Genomic DNA, 22,578 nt, shown 5'->3' on the forward strand with positions numbered 1-22,578 from the left:
TTTGTAAGTGAAAAGCTGCTTTGTTAGATTACCAGAATCCTATATTCATCCCGGGGTTTGCATTCTTGTGCTTCCCCCGTAACTCCGACCCAAGTGACGTAGCTACAGGTGTCATGGGGGAGCAATCTAGATTTCCCCCTTTTGTTCACTGCAAGAAATGTATCCCATGAGTCCCTATGTAACTGCCTATTTCCTTCTTTTGGAACTCAATTAAATGACCATATTCATTCTAGCACACTGCAGCTGGCGCAGAAGGCGGAGGTCAGTCCCTTGTCTCACCCGGCTCTTGCCTTGAGGATTTCCGTGCTACTCCTTTCATTGAATGCAATGGTGCCAGAGGAACCTGCCATTACTTTGCAAACAAATACAGCTTCTGGCTGACGACAGTCGAACGCACGCAGCAGTTTGTCAGTGCTCCTCCCTCAGAAACTCTGAAAGCAGGACAGCTCCGAACACGAGTCAGCCGTTGCCAAGTATGCATGAAGAACTTGTAGCAAAAACCACCCAAACAAATAAAACTTTGCTACTTAAGAGTTTAAACCTCAATCATTGGAAGAAGAAATATAAAACACAAGCCCATTCTGCTGGTGGTTTGTGGATAATTTACAACAGCCAGAACACTATAGAAATTATGTTTTAGATCCATAAGAAACGTGACTTCACACAGAAGGAAGGAGGGACAGACTAATGCTCTGAAACCTCTGACTGTTTTGTGGAACATGGTGCTACACTTTTGCTTTCATGTTTGTTTTCCTATTCATGGCTACCTCAGAAAGTCTCTGTGCCTTTCTCATTCAGATTGCAGCGTGACAAGCGCCCATCCCTTTTATGCACTCATCTAGAGCCAATGATAGATTTCCTTAAATAAGTTGGTGCTTCACTGATGAGTTGGCTTTGCAGAAAGCATTTGGCACGGCCTAGGGGAATAAACCTTGATTAGATGAGAAAATAGGTAATGAAGTGGATTTTCAATAGGAAAGGAACTTAACTCTAAACTAATTAAAACAAATCACTGCAGCAGAGGTGCTCAGAGTATTAAGCATTAGAGACTGAAACCTGGCTTACCTGGGAAGTTCTTACTTAAAGATGAGCTCATTTTGTTTTGCTTTTTAAATCAATTGGCATAATCTTTGGTTTCAGTGATGCACAAGCAACTTGGAGCCAAATTCAGACCAGCTGTAACTGATTTCCCCAGTGAAAAATGTGGATTTCTACTTGAACTTAAAGCCATTTTCATTATTCAGCACAGCTTTCTCTCTATTGAAATGTGCTCTATGTAAGCACACAGTTCAAGGTTTGTCATTATACTTTTGCACTCTAGCAATTTGTCACCTCCAGAATAATTTCATTAGTACACCTCTACCCCAAAATAACGCGACCCGATATAACACTAATTTGGATATATCGCGGTAAAGCAGCGCTCCAGCGGGGCAGGGCTGCGCACTCCAGTGAATCAGAGCAAGTTCGATATAACGCAGTTTCACCTATAACGCAGTCAGATTTTTTGGCTCCCAAGGACAGCGTTATATCGAGGTAGAGGTGTATGTACTGTGGCAGAGCTACGACTTTGTCTCCGTGGGTCCCGTGCTTCCAGGCGGTTTACGCTAGCTTCAGAGGCTCATTGCGACCCTCCACGTAGCCCTTCTCTCTCTAGGACCAGGCTTACAGTCTACTTTTCATCATAAGCCAGCAAGGAGGTTGGTGAGAGAACTCCCACAGTCTCTGTTGTCCCTACGGACTTATTCAAGAACAGTTTAGCCTCCGGTCCTGATAGGTGCCTGTCTTCCCTTCCCAGGAGGTTCTTTCTGTAATGGCAGGTTGGGGGGAACCCAGGCCTGCCCTCTACTCCAGGTTCCAGCCCAGGGACCCTAGTGGCAGTAGCTGTTGGCAGCCAACCTTTTACCGCCAGAGCTGCTACACTTCCCTGGGACACTTCCCCACAGATCTCCCACTTCTCTCTCTTAATGCCTTCCTCACCCTTACCTTAGGGCTCCCTTCCAGTGGCTTGAGAGGGGCCTTAATTAGAGTCAGGTGTTCACATTAGCTTAATGGCCTCACCAGGTTAATTAGAGTCAGGCATCCACCCTAGCCTGGAGCAGCCCCCCCTCTGGTCAGTCAGAGAACAGAAAACTGCTTATCCAGTGGCCAGTATATCTGCATTCTACTAATCTGCTGTACCCAACTGGCCTGGGTCTGTTACAGTACATGTGAAATCATCTTTCCGAGGTAGCTTTGGAACAGTTTTTTTTGTAAGTATTCAAATTGTGTATATTTTAAAATGTAGAAGCCTTATTATTTAGCATTCAAGGTTAGGGAAACACAGAAACAAGCAGCTGTTGGATGTACATTTTTTTTACAGCTAAAATCACCTGTATTGTATTCCTCATCCACTGGGCTTTATTTCTACTAGTTAAAAAACACATTACTGTATTTCTAATGCACTGTTAAATAGTCACACAGTTCCTTCAGGTTATAATTACAATCAGTAGTACTCAATTTCTATTTTCCTGTATATTCTAAGGGAAAGCCATAAATACAATATGTCCATGTTGAGAATTAACTAAGGCTAAAGCTATTAATTTCAGCTTCTTTCTACAGTGAGGTTGGCGATACCCAGAGGTATCAGCATTTTAGAGGATCTGAAGTGAGGGCCTTGTAAATTCCTTTTTTTTTTTTTAAATTGAAAGACAAAACTCTACAGAAAGTTGCTACTGATCCAGGATAAAGACTTAATCACTCTTCTTTATTATTGATTTAGTCTAGCAGGGTACTTAGAACTCTGGCCTTGATTCACTAAAGCGTGTGGTTGAATTTAAGTACACAGGTAGGCTCATTGATTTCAACAGGACTACTCACAAGCTTAAGTGTTGCTGGATCGTGGTCAGGGTACTCAAGACCCTTGCATGGTTGAGCCCAATTGGAGCTGAGCTAATAACTTGCAGTCAACAATTTATTCTTTGATGTAGCCTCTTTCTGCTTGCAAAATATCAATCACAACTTTGAATTATTCAACAAACATCTCGTTTTTTCACTCCATAGTTTGATGATGCATCCATGTCAGATACCTGAGCTGTGTTTTAGTTGGGACTGCTCCGATAAGTCGCATGGTATTTGACTTTGAATTTCACTTTCTGCAAATATTGGTGTCAGTAAAACTCAAATAACTCCAGTGTTTGTTTTAAAAATTTGAGCAAATATTTGTGGAAAACATTTTTATTTGTCACCCATTCTACTCATTAGGTGCCAGCAGGAGAAGCACCAGGTCTGGTACCAACTTATTTGTTTGGATGTTGAGGGGAGGGGTGAGGAAAAGCGGGTTCTGCTCTGGATGCACATGACTGAAATACACATGTCTTTTCAGGAGCAGGGTCTATGTACTTGTTTAGCTTTATGCCCCGTGCGTAATCTCATTGCTTTCAGTGACAGAACTTCCATTGACTTCAGTAGGGCCAGGATTTCACCCTGATGGGTAATGTTAAGCACAAGCATGTCTTTGCAAGATCAGGGCCATAGTCTGATCTTCTTCCACTCCTATCTCCAGACCTTCTTCCAATCAACCCTGTATTTACCCCCTCTCCTTCCAGCTGCTGCTCACTACAGGCTTCCTGGAAAAGTGTCAACTTCAGATTTCGCCTCTGAGTTGTGTTTACTTAATGAAAGATAACAGGAGGGCAATAAAAAAAAATGGACTGAGGATGATATATGCCTAGCTTCATTGCTCAGTCATCTAGCGGGTACTTCCCTTTTCTGTGTAGATGTCATCCTTTAGAATGTACGCTTTTCACAGCAGGGGCTGCATTTTCACTTTTGTCTGGAAGGCACCAAGCATGGTTATGGTCTTAAATGAATACTAGTTGGGGAGACATCACAGTTGTTGTTTTTTAAAACAGCGTGCGGTGACATCTCCTTTTGTTAATGTTCAGTTTCCAAACTGTGGTTAATAAAGGCAAACAAGACATTAACTGTTGGTCTGGGTAATTATTTTTGTTCGAAAGTCATGTTTTCCCGTTCTTCAGATGCTAAGCACCAGCATCTCATTTCACTTGGGTTTTGCAAGTACTCAGCACATCTCCCGCTTAGGCCCAGTATTCTCATCTATTTGTGAAGAATGAAATTGGGAGATTTTCATGTTAACTGCACCATACCAGGCCTCATCCAGATGGGAATTGTGTTTTTAGGAAACAAAATGCGACTCATGAATTCATTAAAAGCCCTTGTGCACAGTAAGGGCTTGATATTTCTGAACCCTTGTTCTCAAAGCTACTAGAGATATCCTCAGTTTAAATAAACATCTAACTACATAACTATCCTAGGGACTTGTATATCTAAGGTACTTTTACCAAAATAGAATTGATAAGGTAACAAGGCAGAATCAGGGACCTTAAATAATTTGTGTATCATCAGTTTGGGATAACTTTTTGTTTTATATTTATGGTCTGTGCAAGCAAATTCACAAACTATAGCAAGTAGCCTATGAAAAGCTTAAGAAATTTATTAGATGCACAGATAAAGTGCTGTTACAGAGAAACTTGTGTAAATAAATCTATTTTAAAATAAATAAGATACAGTTTAAAAAAAACCACCTTTGACTTCTTGTTTTAACAAAAATCATCAACCTAAGTTTTAAGGTCAAGGTGAAATAGGTCGTAACTATAGCAGTGATCGTGATCTATATCAACGAATTGAGTCTCCTGTTTGTTTTAGGTCTCCCAGAAACAGGAAGGCTGTTCCAAATGTATACATTAGACATAGTTCCTTTTACAGAAACATTTTTGTAATAAAAAGTGTGGTTGCTCAAATACATGTTAAAATATTTAACAAGGAAACAATTTTCTCCTGATCCAGTTGATCTTTTAAACAAGATGATGAATTTATTCCTATGATGCAGCCCACAGGAGGGAACAGAAGTAAACATCCTCCCTTAACTCAACGCCATTTTGCTTTTTTTAAAGGACTACACAATTGCATAAGAGAGCAAGAATATCCATTTGAGTCATCCCTTTCTTCAAAGGTAGAGCCCAGTGATATACCATAGTCTTTACTTTAATATATTGTTTTTGCCTTCATCTCAAAAGGTCCATTTGTCTTCAAATAAGATGCATGCTGGAAGCAGAGATTCCCTTTACGTGTCTGCCAATGGGATCTTTGCTGCTCTTTCCACCCAGGGAAGATCTTGTTAAACTGTCACTATCTGAGTTTTGGGTGCTGCTATGGTTTTGTGCTCTATTGTCCATAATTTCAGGCACTTGTGGGCTAGAATGGCTGTTTGTGTGAAGTCAATGCAATATGTTCAACACAGAAAAATCACCATAGCTTCCTTCATACACTCAGGATTTCAAATTCTTCTTCCAACTCAAGCAGTTTATCGGTAGATTCAATAAGTTCTGCCAACAAAAATGAAAACAATATTAACAGACATGCCTATTGCTTTTCACTTTGGAAGACATTTTAGGGCAAGATATGCTGGAAATCACATTTAGCCTTTGTAGATAAATCTGGTGTTCAAGTTGCTACCGGTATTAACGAATGGATTAGCTAATCACACTGAGCATAAAAGACACTTAGCAAAGCATAGCTGCTCCACCTGGGATTATTTCTCCTACCGGTAAAGGGAGGAACATATTGCTGCACTATAGTCCACTCAAGTCAATACTGTACCTGCTCCTGACGTTGTCACTTCTGGTTTTGCTGGAGGTATGAAAGGAGGCCAATGGGCTGGATGATTTTGAACTAACTCAAACATCCGAAGACCCTGCTGCTTCAGAATCTCCTGAGGATAAAGCACTTTCTCTTAAAAAAAAGTATCATATTAATGGAAAGTCCAACAACAGATCTACTTGGCTGGTCAGTCAAAACAGTTACAAGAGGCAAATAATAATAATAATAAAATCAATTATGCCCATATGAAATGGAATCCTGTTATACTTTGTGCAACCCTCATTAAAGGTCATCATTTTACAGATCTATATATAGTGAATTTCTTCAATCAGAAACATGCATGGAAGGTAGATCTCTCAAGCTCTACCACAGATTGTCAGTCATGTTATAATTAGCTCTGACACACACACACACACACACACACACACAGATCAAATTAAAAGAATATCCCATTGTTACCTTTTGTACAAGACTACACCAGTTATCAAAGTCTTTTTCTTCTTTACAAAAGAAGCCCTGAAGGGGGGAAAAACAGAGAGAGTTTTTCCTCTGCAAGTTACATGCAATATTAGCAAATAAGGCAGAATTAAGCCACTGTTTTGCAGTAGCACATACTATCATCATGTATCAAAAATATGTATCAGACTAAGGACCAGATCCTGAACTGGAGTAAAACGGAGGCCACAGGGAAAAAAAGTTGAAAAAACAAGGAACTGACACGACATTTGCCACTCATCATACTGAATGCTCTGCTCTTTCCCCCCTCTCCTGTTCATCTGTCTTATCTATTTAGATTATAAACCCTTTAGGGCAATGACTGTATTATGTTTGTACAGTGCCTAAAGCAAATCTCAATTTGAGGCCTGTAGGCTCCATCAGAATGCAAATAATAATAATTGCAGCTCCCCTGAAGTCAATAGGGCCATGCCAATTTACCACAATTGTCCATCTGGCTGCAAGTTTAACCTGCCACTGGGGATGAACTGCCATATACATGACACTTCCAAGAGTGGCTGTATTGTGAATATCAGACTCAGTTACATTACTGAATGGACTGGTTGGTTGTGCTTTTTCATGGTTTGAACATTTACATAGTTAAATGTTACTCACTAACAGCAGATACTTTCCTGCTAAAAGTGGTATTATTAATAACATATGTTTACATCACCTTTCATTCAGGAACTTTACAAACATTGGGCCAATTCTGATCTTACACAGAGGAGGAGAATGAAGAGTAACCTTACTGGTGTCAATAGTACGTGTAACTGGACGGAGATCAGAATTAGGGTCAATAAGAATTGTAATATCCCTGTAAAGTATCCTGGACTGTAACTACTAATAGATTGGTAAACTGAGACATGAAGGAGAGAAAGAACCCAGGAATTCTGATTAAATTCCCTGCTTCAACCACTACACTAAAATGGCTCTGCAAAAAGTGGAGCTTCTCTATTACCAAAAATAATTATCCACCCCCATTCAAATATCCAGTTTCCTACTGGAGGGAACATTAATCTCAGCAAAATTACTGTATAGTTTATCAATGAGGATAAATTCAGCATATGTGGAAATTTTTTTGTAGTCATTCATGATTCTGCTCAGGCAAATGCACAACTACCCTTATCAGTACTTATGTGCAGTTTTGTAATAGAAGTTCATGCTACATTTCTTCCTAACACTTACTAATGCTACGGAGGGATCCAAATTCATGATCTTCATTCGATGTGGGGCCTGCTGACAATGGAAGCTCTGGTCATCAACCATCCCGTTTTCCTCCAAATCTACAAAAATCTGAGTGGTGTGAGGGTCCAAATAGATGAGCTCGTTTCCTGTGCAGGTAAAATATATTTAATCATTTGTAATACCAGTGAAGCTGGACTTGTAAGATAGAATTTAGATCATCATCATGATTAAGATTGATTAGACTTTTGCTAGCTATGTGTTCTGAAATTGGGAAATTCAGGAAGAGTGTGGCACCATATCTGGTATAGCTTACTGTGGTGATTTGTAAGGCTTTTTACTTTGACCCTTATTTTCCTTTATTTCCTAGAGCTAACGTAACATTTAAAACTTTTAAAATGTAAATTCTGCCATTCAACGGGTCACAGGATGACCACAAATATAATCTAGAACTCAGTTAGGAATTCAACATTGTTTCATATTAGACTCACTGAGAGATTGAAACAATGAGGTCTGAATAAAAATACCACAGGTTTTATCGAAAAATGGACTGATAGGTCATAGAGAGCAATTATTCATAACAAGTCAAATGGGGTGAAATTTAAAAAAAGATTAAGTCTAGCACTGAATGTTACTATAAGTGACAAAGGAAAGGCAAGTGATAAAATACATTGATGCAAGGCTAGCATTAAAAGACAGCAAGATCTAGTGAAGTTAGAGAAGTGAGCAGAAATCAAACAAATGAGCTTTAATCAGGGAAAATGCTGAGTTATACCACTTGAAGAAAAAAAGTGAAGCAAAAGAATAAAAGGTAAGACTACAGATTAGGAAACAATACATGACTACATGCTAGTAACATCTGTCTAATAGATTTGCCAAATACTATTCAACTAGCCTTTCATATCACATGACTCTTGCTGATGTTGTTACTTATTTCTATACCCAACTTCACTCTACCTTTCCTATAAAAGATCATAGTGTATTATTCTGGAGTTATCTAATTATTAGTTATCTAATTATAATCCTACTCTCCTTATCTCTTTCCTTAACTACGTTTCCCAGCAGCTTCAGTTTTACACTTCCTGATGTTTCTTCAGACCAGGCCCAGTTCCTTAGCCCATCAACTTATCTGTAATTATTTTTTTCCTTACCTAAAAATCCTATGAAATAGTAGGCATTATTTGGTTTCCCTCCTAATGCCCCCAAAGACTGTGGCATCTTAAAACATTCCTAGAGATTCAAAGGGGAAAAATGAAATTTTAGTTGTCCTGTATATTGGTATCAGAGATATCTAAACTGTTTGTAAATGACATGCAGCATAACAATCATTTCAGGGACAGCGACTTACTTTAAAAGCATCAATATAAATCGGATTGATGTGATTTATCCCCAGTCGTAGAGGTATAATGAGCAAGAGAGGTTTCCAGCCTGAGCAAAACCCTGCTGTGTTCTTGTTTTGACTGAGAGCACTTCTGTGTGAGAGCATGGTGCCACGTGCAGCACTGCTGCTCTGAGGAGGGGACCAACACATTTTCTCTGTGGGAGCAAGGAGGAGAGACTTGTCAATTCGTCAAGGACTATATTATAAATGTTCCAAATGAATGGAAAATTAAGATGCTTTTTCAGAGATCTTTCTTCCAAAAGGTCCCAGCTTTTAAGGAGGGTAGTGTGTACGTTGTAGCTGTATAATTACAAGTAATCCTGGTAGGCACAGATTAGGGTGCCAGGTTAACAAAAAGACATTAGGGCTCAGATCGATAACTTCATCTAGTAAATTATCATCTCCTAGTCATGTTTAACCAAACAACATTTAGCACCGGAAGCTTTCTCGGATAACGATACGTCTTGCTAGAGGAGGGGGTAACAAGGTGATGCGCAGTACTGCGCATCCCAAGAACTGTCTCTCACACACACACCTTATTTCTCAGCTAGGGTAATAATTAAAGCCCAAAATGCATTTTTTTCTATTAACTAAATTTGTTTAGGGTACTTTGGCAAATAAGAAACTAATTTAAGTGAGAGCCAGTGTTTGTAACTTACTGATGTCTTCAATGACCACAGTATTGTCCATAGATACATAAACTGCTAAAGAATTCCATTCATCAAATAAAGCAAGCTTTCTGGAAAACATTAAGGTAGTAATTAGTAAAAAAGTGTATTGTCATTCAGGAGCCAATAGCTTGGCACTCAATGCAATTAGATGGCTCTTGAATAAATATATAATAATTTCTTATCAAAAACAGCATTCATTGTATTTTTATTAGTCAAAGTATAATTATGACAGAAGAGAATGCAGAGATAGCATGAAGGTGAAATAACTTGTGTGAAAAATTTCTTGGCTCACTGCCAATAGCAAAGCCATTGAACTCTACAACCTTGCTACTTTATATTTATTACTATTTTTTTTATTTGTGTTGGAGTCACACCTAGGAACCCCAGTCATTGCCCAGGACCCCATTGTGTTAGGTGCTGTGTAACACAGACCAAAGAGACAGTCCCTGCCCCAAAGAGCTTACAATCCACTCGTGCATGTGAGTAACTCTACAGAATTCAGTGAGACTACTGACGGGCATAAGTGTTGGTAGGATCAGGCCATAAATCTGTCAAACTCAGCCCCGGACCAAGTGAAGAAAGAAAAATTGAACAAAGTTAAGTCACAGACACTATCTGAGTCTGCTATATTTTTTTTTATGTAGTTCAAAAGAACATCCTTAAATGAATATACTGCCTTACAGCTCTCTGACTATGTAAACCGCTATCTAGGTTTCATTGTTAAACTCTAGTTAAAGCAGCTAAAATTAAATATAACTTGGAGGGCTCTCAAGCGATTAAAAAAATTAATCGCGATTAATAATAGAATATCATTTATTTAAATATTTTTGGACATTTTCTACATTTTCAAGTATATTGATTTCAGTTACAGCACAGAATACAAAGTGTACAGTGCTCACTTTATATTTATTTTTGATTACAAGTATTTGCACTGTAAAAAAAAAACAAAAGAAATAGTATTTTTCAATTCACCTAATACAAGAACTGTAGTGCAATCTCTTTATCATGAAAGTTGAACTTACTAATGTAGAATTATGTACAAAAAAACCTGCATTCAAAAATAAAACAATGTAAAATTTTAGAGCCTGTAAGTCCACTCAGTCCTACTTCTTGTTCAGCCAATCGCTCAGACAAACAAGTTTGTTTACATTTGCAGGAGATAATGCTGTCCACTTCTTGTTTACAATGTCACCTGAAAGTGAGAACAGGCGTTCTTGTGGCACTGTTGTAGCCAACGTCGCAAGATATTTACATGCCAGATGCACTAAAGATTCACATGTCCCTTCATGCTTTAACCACCATTCCAGAAGACATGCGTCCATGCTGATGACGGGTTCTGCTGAATAACAATCCAAAGCATGTTCATTTTCATTATCTGAATCAGATGCCACCAGCAGAAGGTTGATTTTCTTTTTTGGTGGTTCAGGTTCTGTAGTTTCCACATCGGAATGTCGCTCTTTTAAGATTTCTGAAAGCAAGCGCCACACCTCATCCCTCTCAGGTTTTGGAAGGCACTTCAGATTCTTACACCTTGGGTCAAGTGCTGTAGCTATCTTTAGAAATCTCACATTGGTACCTTCTTTGCATTTTGTCAAATGTGCACTGAAAGTGTTCTTAAAATGAACAACATGTGCTCGGTCATCATCCGAGACTGCTATAACATGAAATATATGGCAGAATGCGGGTAAAACAGAGCCAGGGACATACAATTCTGCCCCAAGGAGTTCAGTCAGAAATTTAATTAATGCTTATTTTTTTAATGAGAGTTATCAGCACGGAAGCATGTCCTCTGGAATGGTGGCCGAAGCATGAAGTGGCATATGAATGTTTAGCATATCTGGCACATAAATACCTTGCAATGTTGGCTACAAAAGTGCCATGCACATGCCTGTTTTCACTTTCTGGTGACAGTGTAAATAAGGAGAGGGCAGCATTATCTCCCTTGAATGTAAACAAACTTGTTTGTCTTAGTGATTGGCTGAACAAGAAGTAGGACTGAGTGGACTTGTAGGCTCTGAAGTTTTACATTGTTTTGTTTTTGAGTGCAATCATGTAACAAACAAAAAAATCTACATTTGTAAGTTGCACTTGCACAACAGAGATTGCACTACAGTACTTGTATGAGGTGAATTGAAAAATACTATTTCTTTTGTTTATCATTTTTACAGTGCAAATATTTGTAAAGCAAAAATAATATACACTTTGATTTCAATTACAACACAGAATACAATATATAGGAAAATGTAGAAAAACATCCAAAATATTTAATAAATTTCAATTGGTATTCTATTATTTAACAGTGCAATTAACTGATTAATCTCAATTTATTTTTTTTAATCGCAATTAATTTTAGTTAATCACGTGAGTTAACTGCAATTAATCGATAGCCCTAATAATTTGTTTTATCACTCTACACTGTCAGTATATATAAATAAATAAAATTAACCTACTTATAAACATGATTTTTTTCATATAAAACTTTTGTAGAAGAAATGCATTATTTTTCTTACGTATCTCACGTGTTTGATTTAGGGACAGTCCAACCTATGCCCCTGTCGGACATGGACAAGTCATGTGACTTCTGTGACTCAAATAATCCTTGTATATAATTGAGTAAAAGCAAGACGGCAGTTCAGACTATACATAGGTTTAAACCAACGCCTCCAACTTTATATTGTTTCAAAATCCAGAAATGGAGGTCATCACTCTTAGACAGCTATGCTGCATCTGAATTGAACTATTCAGTGTAAATACATTCTAAATACATATGTATGTTTTGCTTACTTTAGCACTTGTGCAACTGTATTTGGTCCAAACCATTCTCCAATCGACTTCCCCTCTCCTACACCCATCTGTGCTGTTTTTATTAGAAACAAAACACACACAAAAGAGCACAAATATCAGGTGACGACATGTATTAAATGGCACATCCTATTAATATTTTGTGGCACACATTCTAAAACTATTGTAAAAGATTTACATTTAATCAGATTATTGATATACTATCTATTCTCTTTTTACAACTGCAATGAAGATTAGTTTCCATAATTGAGAAGAAGCCTCTAAACTGCATTCTGACTACTGGCACCCCTCACTACAATCTATGGGCTGGTGCAAGAGAATCTATGTTGGTAAGCACTAATTTAATATTATTAAAGTCTGGTCCCTAATAGTCACATATTCTATCCAGAGCTAGTTATTTCTATTGTACATGCTGGATTTAGACCTCAGTATATATTTGGTATGCATTAAATCCTCTCTCTATATATATATTTATCCACTTTGTCTCCATAATCCTTCTTTTGTTTTGTGATTATATATTTTAAAATTAATACATTTTAAACACATTAGCAACTTGAGGCATAAAAAGCTGATGATACCTGCCCTTACCCATTTGATGGATAGAATAACAGCAATCTTTTCTGTCTATGAAGCATCGCAAGATCTTGTGATATTCCTCAGGTTGTTTTTTGTGTCTCTCCCAAAGCCAATCTTACAGGGAAAAAGTTATATAGATTAACTGATAAACTCCAAACTCTGTCTAGCATTTCATACTACGTCATCATGAGTGCTTTTCTAAAATACAACAACATGAACCGAGAATGTTTTCACAAAAATCTTGATAGTCAGAAGGAGACAATAAGAACTTGTCTACCCATTTTTTTGTACCACTTTACTGTATCAGTTTAGAAACAGATATAGTTAAAAGTGGCACGCAATATAAAATGGACACATATCAGACGTCAAGAATTATAACATTCAAAAACCAGTTGGAGAACACTTCAATCTCCCTGGCCACTCGATTACAGACCTAAAAGTCTCAATATTACAACAAAAAAACTTCAAAAACAGACTCCAACGAGAGACTGCTGAATTGGAATTAATTTGCAAATTGGACACCATTAAATTAGGCTTGAACAAAGACTGGGAGAGGATGGGCCATTACACAAAGTAAAACTATTTCCCCATGCTTATTTCCTCCCCCCACCCGCTACAGTTCCTCCTATCTCCTTGTCAATTGCTGGAAATGGGCCAATTTCATTACCACTACAAACAGTTTTTTTTTTCTCTCCTGCTGATAAAAGCTCTCGTTAACTGATCACTCTCCTTATAGTGTGTATAGTAACACCCATTGTTTCACGTTCTGTGTGTGTATATATATATCTTCCTACTGTATTTTCCACTACATGCATCCAGTGAAGTAGGCTGTAGCCCACGAAAGCTTATGCTCAAATAAATGTGTTAGTTTCTAAGGTGCCACAAGTACTCCTGTTCTTTTTGCGGATACAGACTAACATGGCTGCTACTCTGAAACACTCTTTACTGTGGACTAAGTTACATCAGTATATAGTTGTCCACAGTAGGGTCTGTACCCATTTAACTATATTGGTATAAACTCACATCTTTAACCAAAATAGCTGACTCGATACAAGAGCTCTATGTATATTAGGCCTAAGATTACTCTGGTTGTGATCCTGGAATGCTCATACAGGTGTATGGGTCCACACTTAGTGAATTCTGTTGCAGGATTGGGACCTTAGGCTGGAGGTAGGGAAGCTATCTGCATATTTGCCTATAATTTGCAGTATTGTTGTAGCCATGTTGGTCCCAGGATATTAGAGAGACAATGTGGGTGAGGTCATATCTTTTATTGGACCAAGCTATCAAGCTCCAGAGAACTCTTCTTTATTTTGCCTATAAAGCAATTAGTACAATTTGAGCACCACATTAACAATGAACACGATGACAGGAAATCAGTCAGGCGGCAGCAGTTTCCACCCAAGCACCAGCTTCATTATTTGTCATGCAAAGCTCTCTTAGATAATAAAGACAGGAGTCCCACTTGGTAAATCCTTTGTTCTTATTTTTCTGCTTAACCACCAAAACAATTCAGCCCTGCTGGGTCAGGATGAAACACTAACAGTTTCCTCTTGTCTGGAGACATCATTTACTAGTAATTTCTGCCAATCATTCTGAAGAGACTTTCACTAGTTACTTTAGCCCTACATCTCTCAGTGGATGTCTATTGTACTGGGCTTTCACACCAACATTAAACGTCACCCAAATAACCACAGAGCCTCCTAACATATTTCACAAAGTAACAGGATGCTCACCCCTTCCTAAATGCCTGCAAGTCAGAGCCTGTGCCAGCATCATCTGTCCACATCGCAGCATGCATCCCCAGCCAGTATCGGATGAAGGGCCCGTGCCTCCTATTAACAAGAATTATTACAATTAATATGGGTTCTTGACTGAAATTAGCACCACAAAAATCAAATTGTTGAAATCTAGGTGGTCAAGAAAAGTTCAGCTTTTTAACAAGTGTCCGGTGGATGAAGAGAAACTGAGACAGAAAGATTTTTATCACCAGTCTGGCTTCTAGATAAGTGTTCAGGATCTGCCAAGCAGATCTGTGTGGAAACCAGAACTGACACAGCTCAATAGAAGCAGAATTCTTTGTTGATGCAAGACAAAAGGCAAAGAAGCAACCATGTAAAGCTGTTTACCAAACTGTGCCAAATTCAAGGATAAAATGGACAAGCCTATCTGCAGGACTCTGTACACTGTGCTAAGCCAAACCTAAACTCTGCAGTGAGGTCCTATGAGCACTATGAAACCAAAACAACAGATGGAGGTGTAGGCAGTGGACCTAATGGAATTCAATATGGAAAGAGTAATGCAATCAGTACAGTAACCTCCATATTTTAATATTACATTATAATCTCCCCTCATTTTCAGTTTGCAATATACTAAAAGTATATATGTGTGCCTATATATTAGTAAATGCGCTGTACAAGCTCTGAGGGTTTGAAGCTGGAGGTTTTAGCATTTGGGTAGGAAGCAAATACAGATTTTGGCATCTGGTGAAACACTGGACACAGTTTGGATCTGTAGAGCTATGAACCCTGGTTGGATGTAGTGAAATAATGAGAATCTATTAAGATTATTAGGAAAGGTCACACCTCTCCAAGCTATTGCCTCAAACTGGCTGCAGATTCAGGACGACAATATTTTCTATTTGTTTATGTTTTAAGGCTGTCTTCACAATCATGAAGGCTAGAAAGATAAATCAGTTTAAACTAAATGCTTAGATTCTTAAGCAGAGTTCTGCATCAAGAAGTGGATTCTATGGTAAATTCCAAGAGTTTCCTTTATTTGTTTCTATTTAATTTAGTGCTTGAGAAAGATGCTGGAAATCTATCAACAGAACAGGCAGAGCATGGACAGTGACAATGAAAGCATCTTTGATGCTGTTCCATCAATCTGTCTCAACTGTGTAGTAGAAAGACTACCTCTAGTGGTGAATGGTACTTACTGTCTAGTAAGATTGCCAGTAATGTTGTCAATTATGCCAATTGTGGTGGTTTTTGCAATCGTGGCCGAGACCATGAAATAAGTTTTGGGCCATCTACCCACCTGAGCTAGATTTAAATTGGCAACCTAAAGGTAAAGGCTCTATCCCATTACCAATCCCATAATTTATCCAGTCCAAATGTTTCTTTGGGTGATGATTTGGGAAATAAATTTAATTTAACCAGAAAGTTTAAATAGGGTTTTTTTTATTCCTTTAATGTGAAATCATTTTTAGTGTGTGAATAAACAGGTTAAACATATTTCTTGCACAACAGATCTACTGTGCATTCCCCATTAATTTGAGAAACATTCACAAGTTATTTCCACTGTTAGTATAAACACAAGGACCAAATTTTCTACTGGTGTAAGTGAGCACAACTTTCAGTACTAGGGAATGTGGCCCACTATTTCCTTTTTGTTTTCAGAAGGAGTAAAAGTCATACCTCTGAGTCCTCTAATAATTTAGGAGTCAGTAAGTTCATATATAATAATTTGATTCCTCCCACAATTTTAAATTTCCAACAAGACAATAATACAAAAAAATTGGGCTGTTCACCCTAAAGCATACCCACCAATTGGTGAAAATTTTTTTCTGTATGTAAACCACAGACGAGCACTTATATCCAACAATAATTTAGATTTGCCTGGAATTAAAAAACAAAGCCATATTAAACTACCAACTCCTGACTGCAAAGATGATTTGGCATTAACGCAACATATAGAATATACAGGAGATGTCTATTTACTTTCAGATACAAAAATAATACATGTATCACTTTAAATATTCAGCGCACTTTACATCTACAAACTAAACAAAGTCTATTGGGTAAGCGTGCAGTAATTATTAGCCATCAAAGGTTAAGAGAGTAGCATTTCTGTTTTGAATAGCTAAGCTAAACTTGAACCAGCTACTGCTATGCAGAACTATCCCCTCTGAACAAAATTTATACACAGGACAAGAAACTTGGAGAATTTCTACTAAAAGGGACCAATTTGGGTCTGAAGGAGGAAGGATGAGCCTAAGTGCATAGCCCTTCTTCCTCCACTGAATCCTCTTCTGCATATAAAGTGACAAGACTTGCAGAGAGAAAACAAAGTGAGATGTCCACTTTCCATGGTATCGTCTCCCTCACACTTGCAAGGATTTCACCACCTTAGAGAATGTTAACCCTGAATACCGCAAAGATAGGTGGGAGCATGTCCAAGCAGACCAACAAGGCCTGGTCTACACTGGAGGGAGGGGTCGATCTAAGATACGCAACTTCAGCTACGAGAATAGTGTAGCTGAAGTCAACGTATCTTAGATCGAATTAAAATTACTTACTTCACGTCCTCGCGGCGCTGGATCAACGGCCGCGGCTCCCCCGTCGGCTTTGCTTCCGCCTCTTGAATGGCTGGAGTTCAGCCGTTGACGGGAGAGTGATCGGGGATCGATTTATTGCGTCTACACTACATGTGATAAATCGATTCCTGATAGATCGATCGCTACCCGCCGATCCGGCGGGTAGTGTAGACGTACCCTTAGAGCCTTGCTTCTCATTGGGGAAGGAAGACCACAAAAGTCACAGGAAGATATTGACTAGACCGCCTACAAACAACAATATCGGGGTTTTGTGAAAAAGCCATGGCACTCTGGAAATACCCTGGGATATGTGCAATTTCATGAAAATCTCAGGAGATAGACCTTGCTGGTTTGGAGAGCCATACCTAGTCTTCCCCCACCCCTCCTTTCCCTAACAGGATAATGTGACAAAAAAATTCCACATATATGATCTGCTCCCTATCCCAGACAAAGTTTATTGTTCACCATATACTATCTGGCTCCCAACATAACTCAATAGACAAAATAAATAAAGCTGTGACTTGTTATATATAAAACCAATCACCAGTACGATTGAACAAACTAAATCCTCTAAACTGATAGTTTATCAAGCTCTGTTTATTCCAATTCCTGAGCACAATCTGTCTCACTTTAAAAACTCTGGAGTGACATTCAACTTTGACATTAGAATTACTAAACCACTAAGCTGGCCAAGAAAAGTAAATAACAGTATATTTTTGCAAAAGAATTTTTAAAAAGATTAGGTTGTAGTCAAATTGTGCTAGTTTTGTACCAATCTCATCAAATGTTTATATTGACTCTACAGTATTTCTAATCTCTCCAAGCTTTTTTTTTTTTTTTTTTTTTTTAAATTTCAGGATTCCCTCAAAGGCACTCTACAATTCTTGAGGATCTAACTATTTACTACCTTTATCCCCTCACTGTTAACCTTGGACTGACTTGTCCTTCCAGCCATTATCAGGATACTTCAACAGTATCCTAGTGCCCATCAACACCACTACTGAGTTGACTGCCGGATCCAGGAAATGCAACACAAGGTGCTATCCCACACACTCTCCAAGGAACAAAAACCAGCCCTGCCCTCTCATTCCTGTGTGCTAGGGTATTGTGCTATAATTACACTGCAGGGACAGCTTCTAGGGAAAGTGTTTATTTTTGTCCAATTAAAACAGAATATGCATCGGAAAGATAACGTTAATTTTTACTACTTAATTTTTAAAACCCATTAACTTTCAACTGAGAATATCATGCTGTAAGAAATTCATACATCCAGCATAGTGGATTTGTTGTTGTCTGAACCACTGTACAGACTTAATTTTTTGGTCTCCTGATACTGGTAATTGCTGATTCATTGCATTTACTTTGTATTTTAAAATGCAATTTATCACCAAGAGTACGTGGCTTCAGTGCATGCTTCTGATTTACAAAGTTACTAAGGATATGACTGATATTTGCTGCATCACCACATCCAGTTTTAAAATGAGCTACAGTAGATACTCAGCTGCCTGCTCCTTTCTTATAGGAGAAACTTTAAAGGGTATTGTCACAATTTTACTTATTTTGGTGGGAAGATTGTGTGTGAAAAATGTTTTCTCCGTAGCTGATAGATAATATCACAGGTATTAAACATTCTTTAAAAGTCACTTATTTATTCCATGACATTTGATTACTAGAAATAACCCGCCTAATATGAGAATCTGCAGGATAAGCGTGCCCTGTTTGCAGAAACTGTGACGGATGCTGCACTCTCTACTTCCTTAAACCTCCTGCGAGCTAATTTCATATTAGGGTGACAACCACTGTATATAGTTGGTCTACTTTTTAGAAGTGAGTTTATTTTTGCTCTCAGATTTATGTAGTGATAATGTTATGAACACTGAGGAAATGTTCTACATATAAACTATGAAAGTTATAGTTGGATTTTCATTATAAACATACCCGTCTTAAGGTGGTATTGCCTTCCCAAGATCCACACTGACCCATCTGTTTCTGGAAATTCTTCTAGGTATTCCGATAAGACAGTGGTCTGGTTTTCATACTTGGATAAAACTGAACAGGAACACAGAAAGTTCAAACTCCATTTTGCTCCCTTTGTTCTTTTTGGAGCACTTTGCGTTCTTATACTGCAAGTGCAACTAGCTCCAACCAGTGATCTAGTCCAGGGTTTTGGGGTTTTCTGACCAATACTTCATTCTGGCAGCAGCATTTACCCCGTTTTCCCTCAGCAATATGCAGTGCCATTAAAATGGATAGTGTTCGTTGCAATTTTGTATTTTAACTCTCCAGAAGCTCTGGGAGACACTATGGCTGGCACCTGGACCCTAGAGCCCAGGGAGGAAATCCCGGTGCTATAAAAGCATATGGCAGTTTTTGCCATTGACTTCAATGAGGTTAGGCTTTCACCCACAGTCTAGGTGAACAATTTATGTCCCAGTCCTGCACTAAACACAGTTAACTTTAAATACATGAACCGTTCCACTCATTTCAATGTCACTACTCTTTCTTAAAATTAAGCATATGCCAAGTGTAAGTGGGACTGGGGCCTTAGTCTACTAACAGGAGATTTTGTATCTCCTGTTCAGAAAAAAATACTATTATTCACCATAAAACCTATTTACTTTAAGATGAATAAATAAAACACTTATATTGATTCATTCTATTATGGAAGTTCATTTGATTATGATTTTTGGTGGGAATTTATGGAAATGAAGGATAACTCTTCAGCTGTAAAACTAAGCAATTGTTTTTATTTGCTTTGATTATTTTTTCTTTCAAATGACATATTTAAGAAATACACAATGAACTGATGTTTAAATATTAAATCATAAATATACATGCTAAATATGTTCAAGTTGCACGTAATATTAATATTACTAAAGATTTATAGGCTCCACTCAGGATTACCCATTTTGCGAGGCACTGTACAAACACAGAAAAAGATACAGTCCCAGTCCCAATGAGTTAACAATCTATGACCCAATCTTTTGCATGCAAGTAATCACAATGAATCTAACAGGACTCCTCACGTGTGTAAAGTTAATCGCGTGTCTTTCTTTCCTAAATGTCATTAATAGCAACTATACATAGCCACTACTCTTGATGTAAAATAGTTAAATGTGATTACACAATAGACTACAAAATACACTGGCTTAGAACAAAATGTCTACAGAAAAGATAAAGTTGACATTCTGGCCAACATTTTAGAATACTTAGTCCCATGTTAACTATTAGATAAATTAGGTCCAAAAATGTAGGCTCTTTGTTGAAGAAAAAAGATTTTACCATAACTAATAACATTTTTCATGACACTTTTAAAATGTCAAACAAAAGTTTTATACTATTTAAACATTTCTTAAAGTATTGAAATGTAAACATGGCACCATTTGTGTAAGTGCCTGAAAATCAGAAGTCAAAACTGACTATACTCAGAAAGTGAAAGTTTTACTGTCCAAGGTAAGCAGAATCCAAAATTAAACAGCATAAAGAGTAAAAAATATTGACTTTTTAAATTAATTTAAAAAATATTAGGTAAATAACATACTTCAGGAAACATGCAGTTTTAAAAATATTATACTTTAGAATACCCTAGAGAGTTCCACACAAATCCTCCTCAGATTAGGGTATATTAACCAGAAAATTAGCATTCAGGCATCATGTATATTTTTCTATTCAACTTGAATAAATGATTGCTAGTTACTGTAAAACAGTGAACTTTAACTATAAGTAGTGTGTGTGTGTATATATACACACACACACACACACTACTTAAAGTTCACTGTTTTACAGTAACTAGCAATCATTTGTACACACACACACACACACACACTGCTTCTACTGGAGCCAATGGGAAAAATCCAGGGCCATAAGGAAGGATTCTCTTAATACCAAGACATTTACATGCATAATCAAAATGATATATCTAGTGAATGCATATTGTGTTGACATTTTATTTATTCCATCCAGTTGGCAGTCACAACTGTCAAAGGATCAGCTTCATGGCTGCAGAGAAGTTGATGTCAGCACTATGCTAAAAAGCTTGAAGTAAATATCCATGCAACAGTAGAGCAGACTTTAACATTACAAATCTGGGCCTAGATCCTGCAATTTACTGAGTGTAGTGACAGGAGTTAGGTGAATTACATACTTTGAATACTTCTAAATTTACCCAATAAACATATCTAAATATGACAAATGTACAAGTGAATTTACTCAGCTCTATTTTTTGTCCTAAGACTTATATTAAGTGGACACCAACACCTAGTTTAGGCTCCATATTTAGGTTCTGTAAAGAGTTTCACAAAAATGGAATACTGTACTGCGTAACAGTTTAATGTTAAAGCTGTTGTTAAAAGTTTTTAATTTAACCATTCTACTGTAAGATTTCCAGCAAAGAACATCAGAAAGGGAAAGGTGAAACTGAAAAATGTGTTTTCATTGGTCAGCTGACTGAAGTGCAAAAAGTAAACAGCATGGATGGAAACAAAATCAACTTTGCACTTTTTAAAAATAATCTAAAGATGTTCTTAGTAACCGATCTAAGGAAACTCCCTGGTGTTTTTAATCAACGTTATTTTCACCTGGCTGGACAACCAAGTTTCTGAGCTGAGTCAAGATAGAGTGAAACCTTTTAACCACAGCCACCTGGCCAAGAGCTAATCAGATTTCAGTCCCATGCGAGTTCCCCAGTACCGCTGGTTCTGGAGGTCCCGGAAGTGTCCCCATGGCAGGATTGACAGTGACACTTCGCAACTAGCTTGTGTCACCTCAGGGTGTAACAGCGCCGGACCCCGGCGGACTAGCGGCGGCTGCTGCCATCTTCCTCTAGCGCAGCCCCTGCCCGCGGCACAGCGGGCCTGACACTGCCCCACGCCCAGCCCTGCCCTGCCAGCCCCCGCGCCCCGAGCGCCCTCCAGCCGTCCCGCCGTGCGGGGCAGCCCAGCCGAGGTGCCGGCTCAGCCGCGGGCGCCGGGCTCGGAAGCCAGCTCGGACTCGGAGCTCGCCGGGCGCAGGATCGGGACCCGGAGCTGCCCTCCCGTCCCAGCGCCACGTCACCCCCGGGCTGTCGCCGTATGCGGCACCCGCCACACGCCCGGGCCTGGGGCTCCCGCCCGCGACCCCCGCCCTGGGCCCGGATCGGAACCGCCCGCTACACCCGGCCCGCGCCCTAGGCCGGGCCCCCTCCCCATTCTCCCGCTGTCCCGCCCGCCCCTCACTGCTCCCCTCCCCCCGCTGCCCCCCGCAGCGCCCCTTCCGCCGCCCGGCGAATCCCCCGACCCCGACCCCGCCGCGTCTCCCCTCACCGGACTCCATCCTCCCGCTGTCACCATCCTCCCCGCCTCCCAGCGGACACACAACACGGCGGCGGCCGCGGAGCACGCTGGGAGTTGTAGTTCTGCGGTGAGGGGGACGCTCAGCCCCGCTGCCTTCCGGGCTGGCCGGCTTCTCTGATTGGCTGCCTGGGGGGCGGGGGGGGATTGTTGTGCTCCGCGCCCTTT

General features: G+C 39.1%; 3 protein-coding genes across 11 annotated transcripts in view; 1 reads left to right on the forward strand and 2 right to left on the reverse strand.

Moving 5' to 3' along the window:
* COL4A6 (collagen type IV alpha 6 chain) overlaps nt 1-3,962 on the forward strand; it is a 192,536-nt gene extending 188,574 nt beyond the window's left edge. For all 7 annotated transcript variants that reach the window (XM_008170050.4, XM_065557287.1, XM_008170049.4 and 4 more), the window contains one exon: nt 234-3,962. In XM_008170050.4, the coding sequence (XP_008168272.2) occupies nt 234-494 (261 nt within the window). In that variant the 3' untranslated portion in view covers nt 495-3,962. The remainder of the gene's footprint in view (nt 1-233) is intronic.
* Nucleotides 1-22,578, reverse strand: part of LOC135973540 (uncharacterized) — a 904,472-nt gene that overhangs the window by 476,942 nt on the left and 404,952 nt on the right. The gene's annotated exons all lie outside the window — the stretch shown is intronic.
* On the reverse strand, nt 4,477-22,532 carry ATG4A (autophagy related 4A cysteine peptidase). Of its 3 annotated transcripts, XM_008170054.4 has the most exons (13): nt 22,384-22,532; nt 19,022-19,132; nt 16,314-16,385; nt 14,502-14,600; nt 12,778-12,879; nt 12,172-12,244; nt 9,376-9,455; nt 8,684-8,871; nt 8,487-8,565; nt 7,339-7,484; nt 6,118-6,174; nt 5,659-5,770; nt 4,477-5,384 (listed from the first exon to the last, which is right to left on the reverse strand). In XM_008170054.4, exons 1-13 carry the CDS (start codon nt 22,391-22,393, stop codon nt 5,320-5,322), a joined length of 1,194 nt encoding a protein of 397 aa, XP_008168276.1. In that variant the 5' UTR covers nt 22,394-22,532; the 3' UTR covers nt 4,477-5,319. The 3 variants fall into 3 exon arrangements, with proteins under 3 accessions (XP_008168276.1, XP_042707006.2, XP_042707007.2); XM_042851072.2 differs by lacking the exon at nt 5,659-5,770 and having other exon boundaries at nt 22,384-22,517; XM_042851073.2 differs by lacking the exons at nt 5,659-5,770; nt 6,118-6,174 and having other exon boundaries at nt 22,384-22,517.

This window comes from Chrysemys picta, chromosome 9, assembly GCF_011386835.1.
Source record: "Chrysemys picta bellii isolate R12L10 chromosome 9, ASM1138683v2, whole genome shotgun sequence".
NCBI lineage: Eukaryota > Metazoa > Chordata > Testudines > Emydidae > Chrysemys > Chrysemys picta.

Bases quoted from the DNA above. Each gene is read 5' to 3' on its own strand.
- ATG4A (XM_008170054.4), bottom strand. The intron at 9,456-12,171 runs GTAAGCAAAACA...AATGTTTTCCAG, and splicing joins ACAGTTGCACAAGTGCTAAA to AAAGCTTGCTTTATTTGATG. The intron at 8,872-9,375 runs GTAAGTTACAAA...TTGCTCCCACAG, and splicing joins TGTGGTCATTGAAGACATCA to AGAAAATGTGTTGGTCCCCT.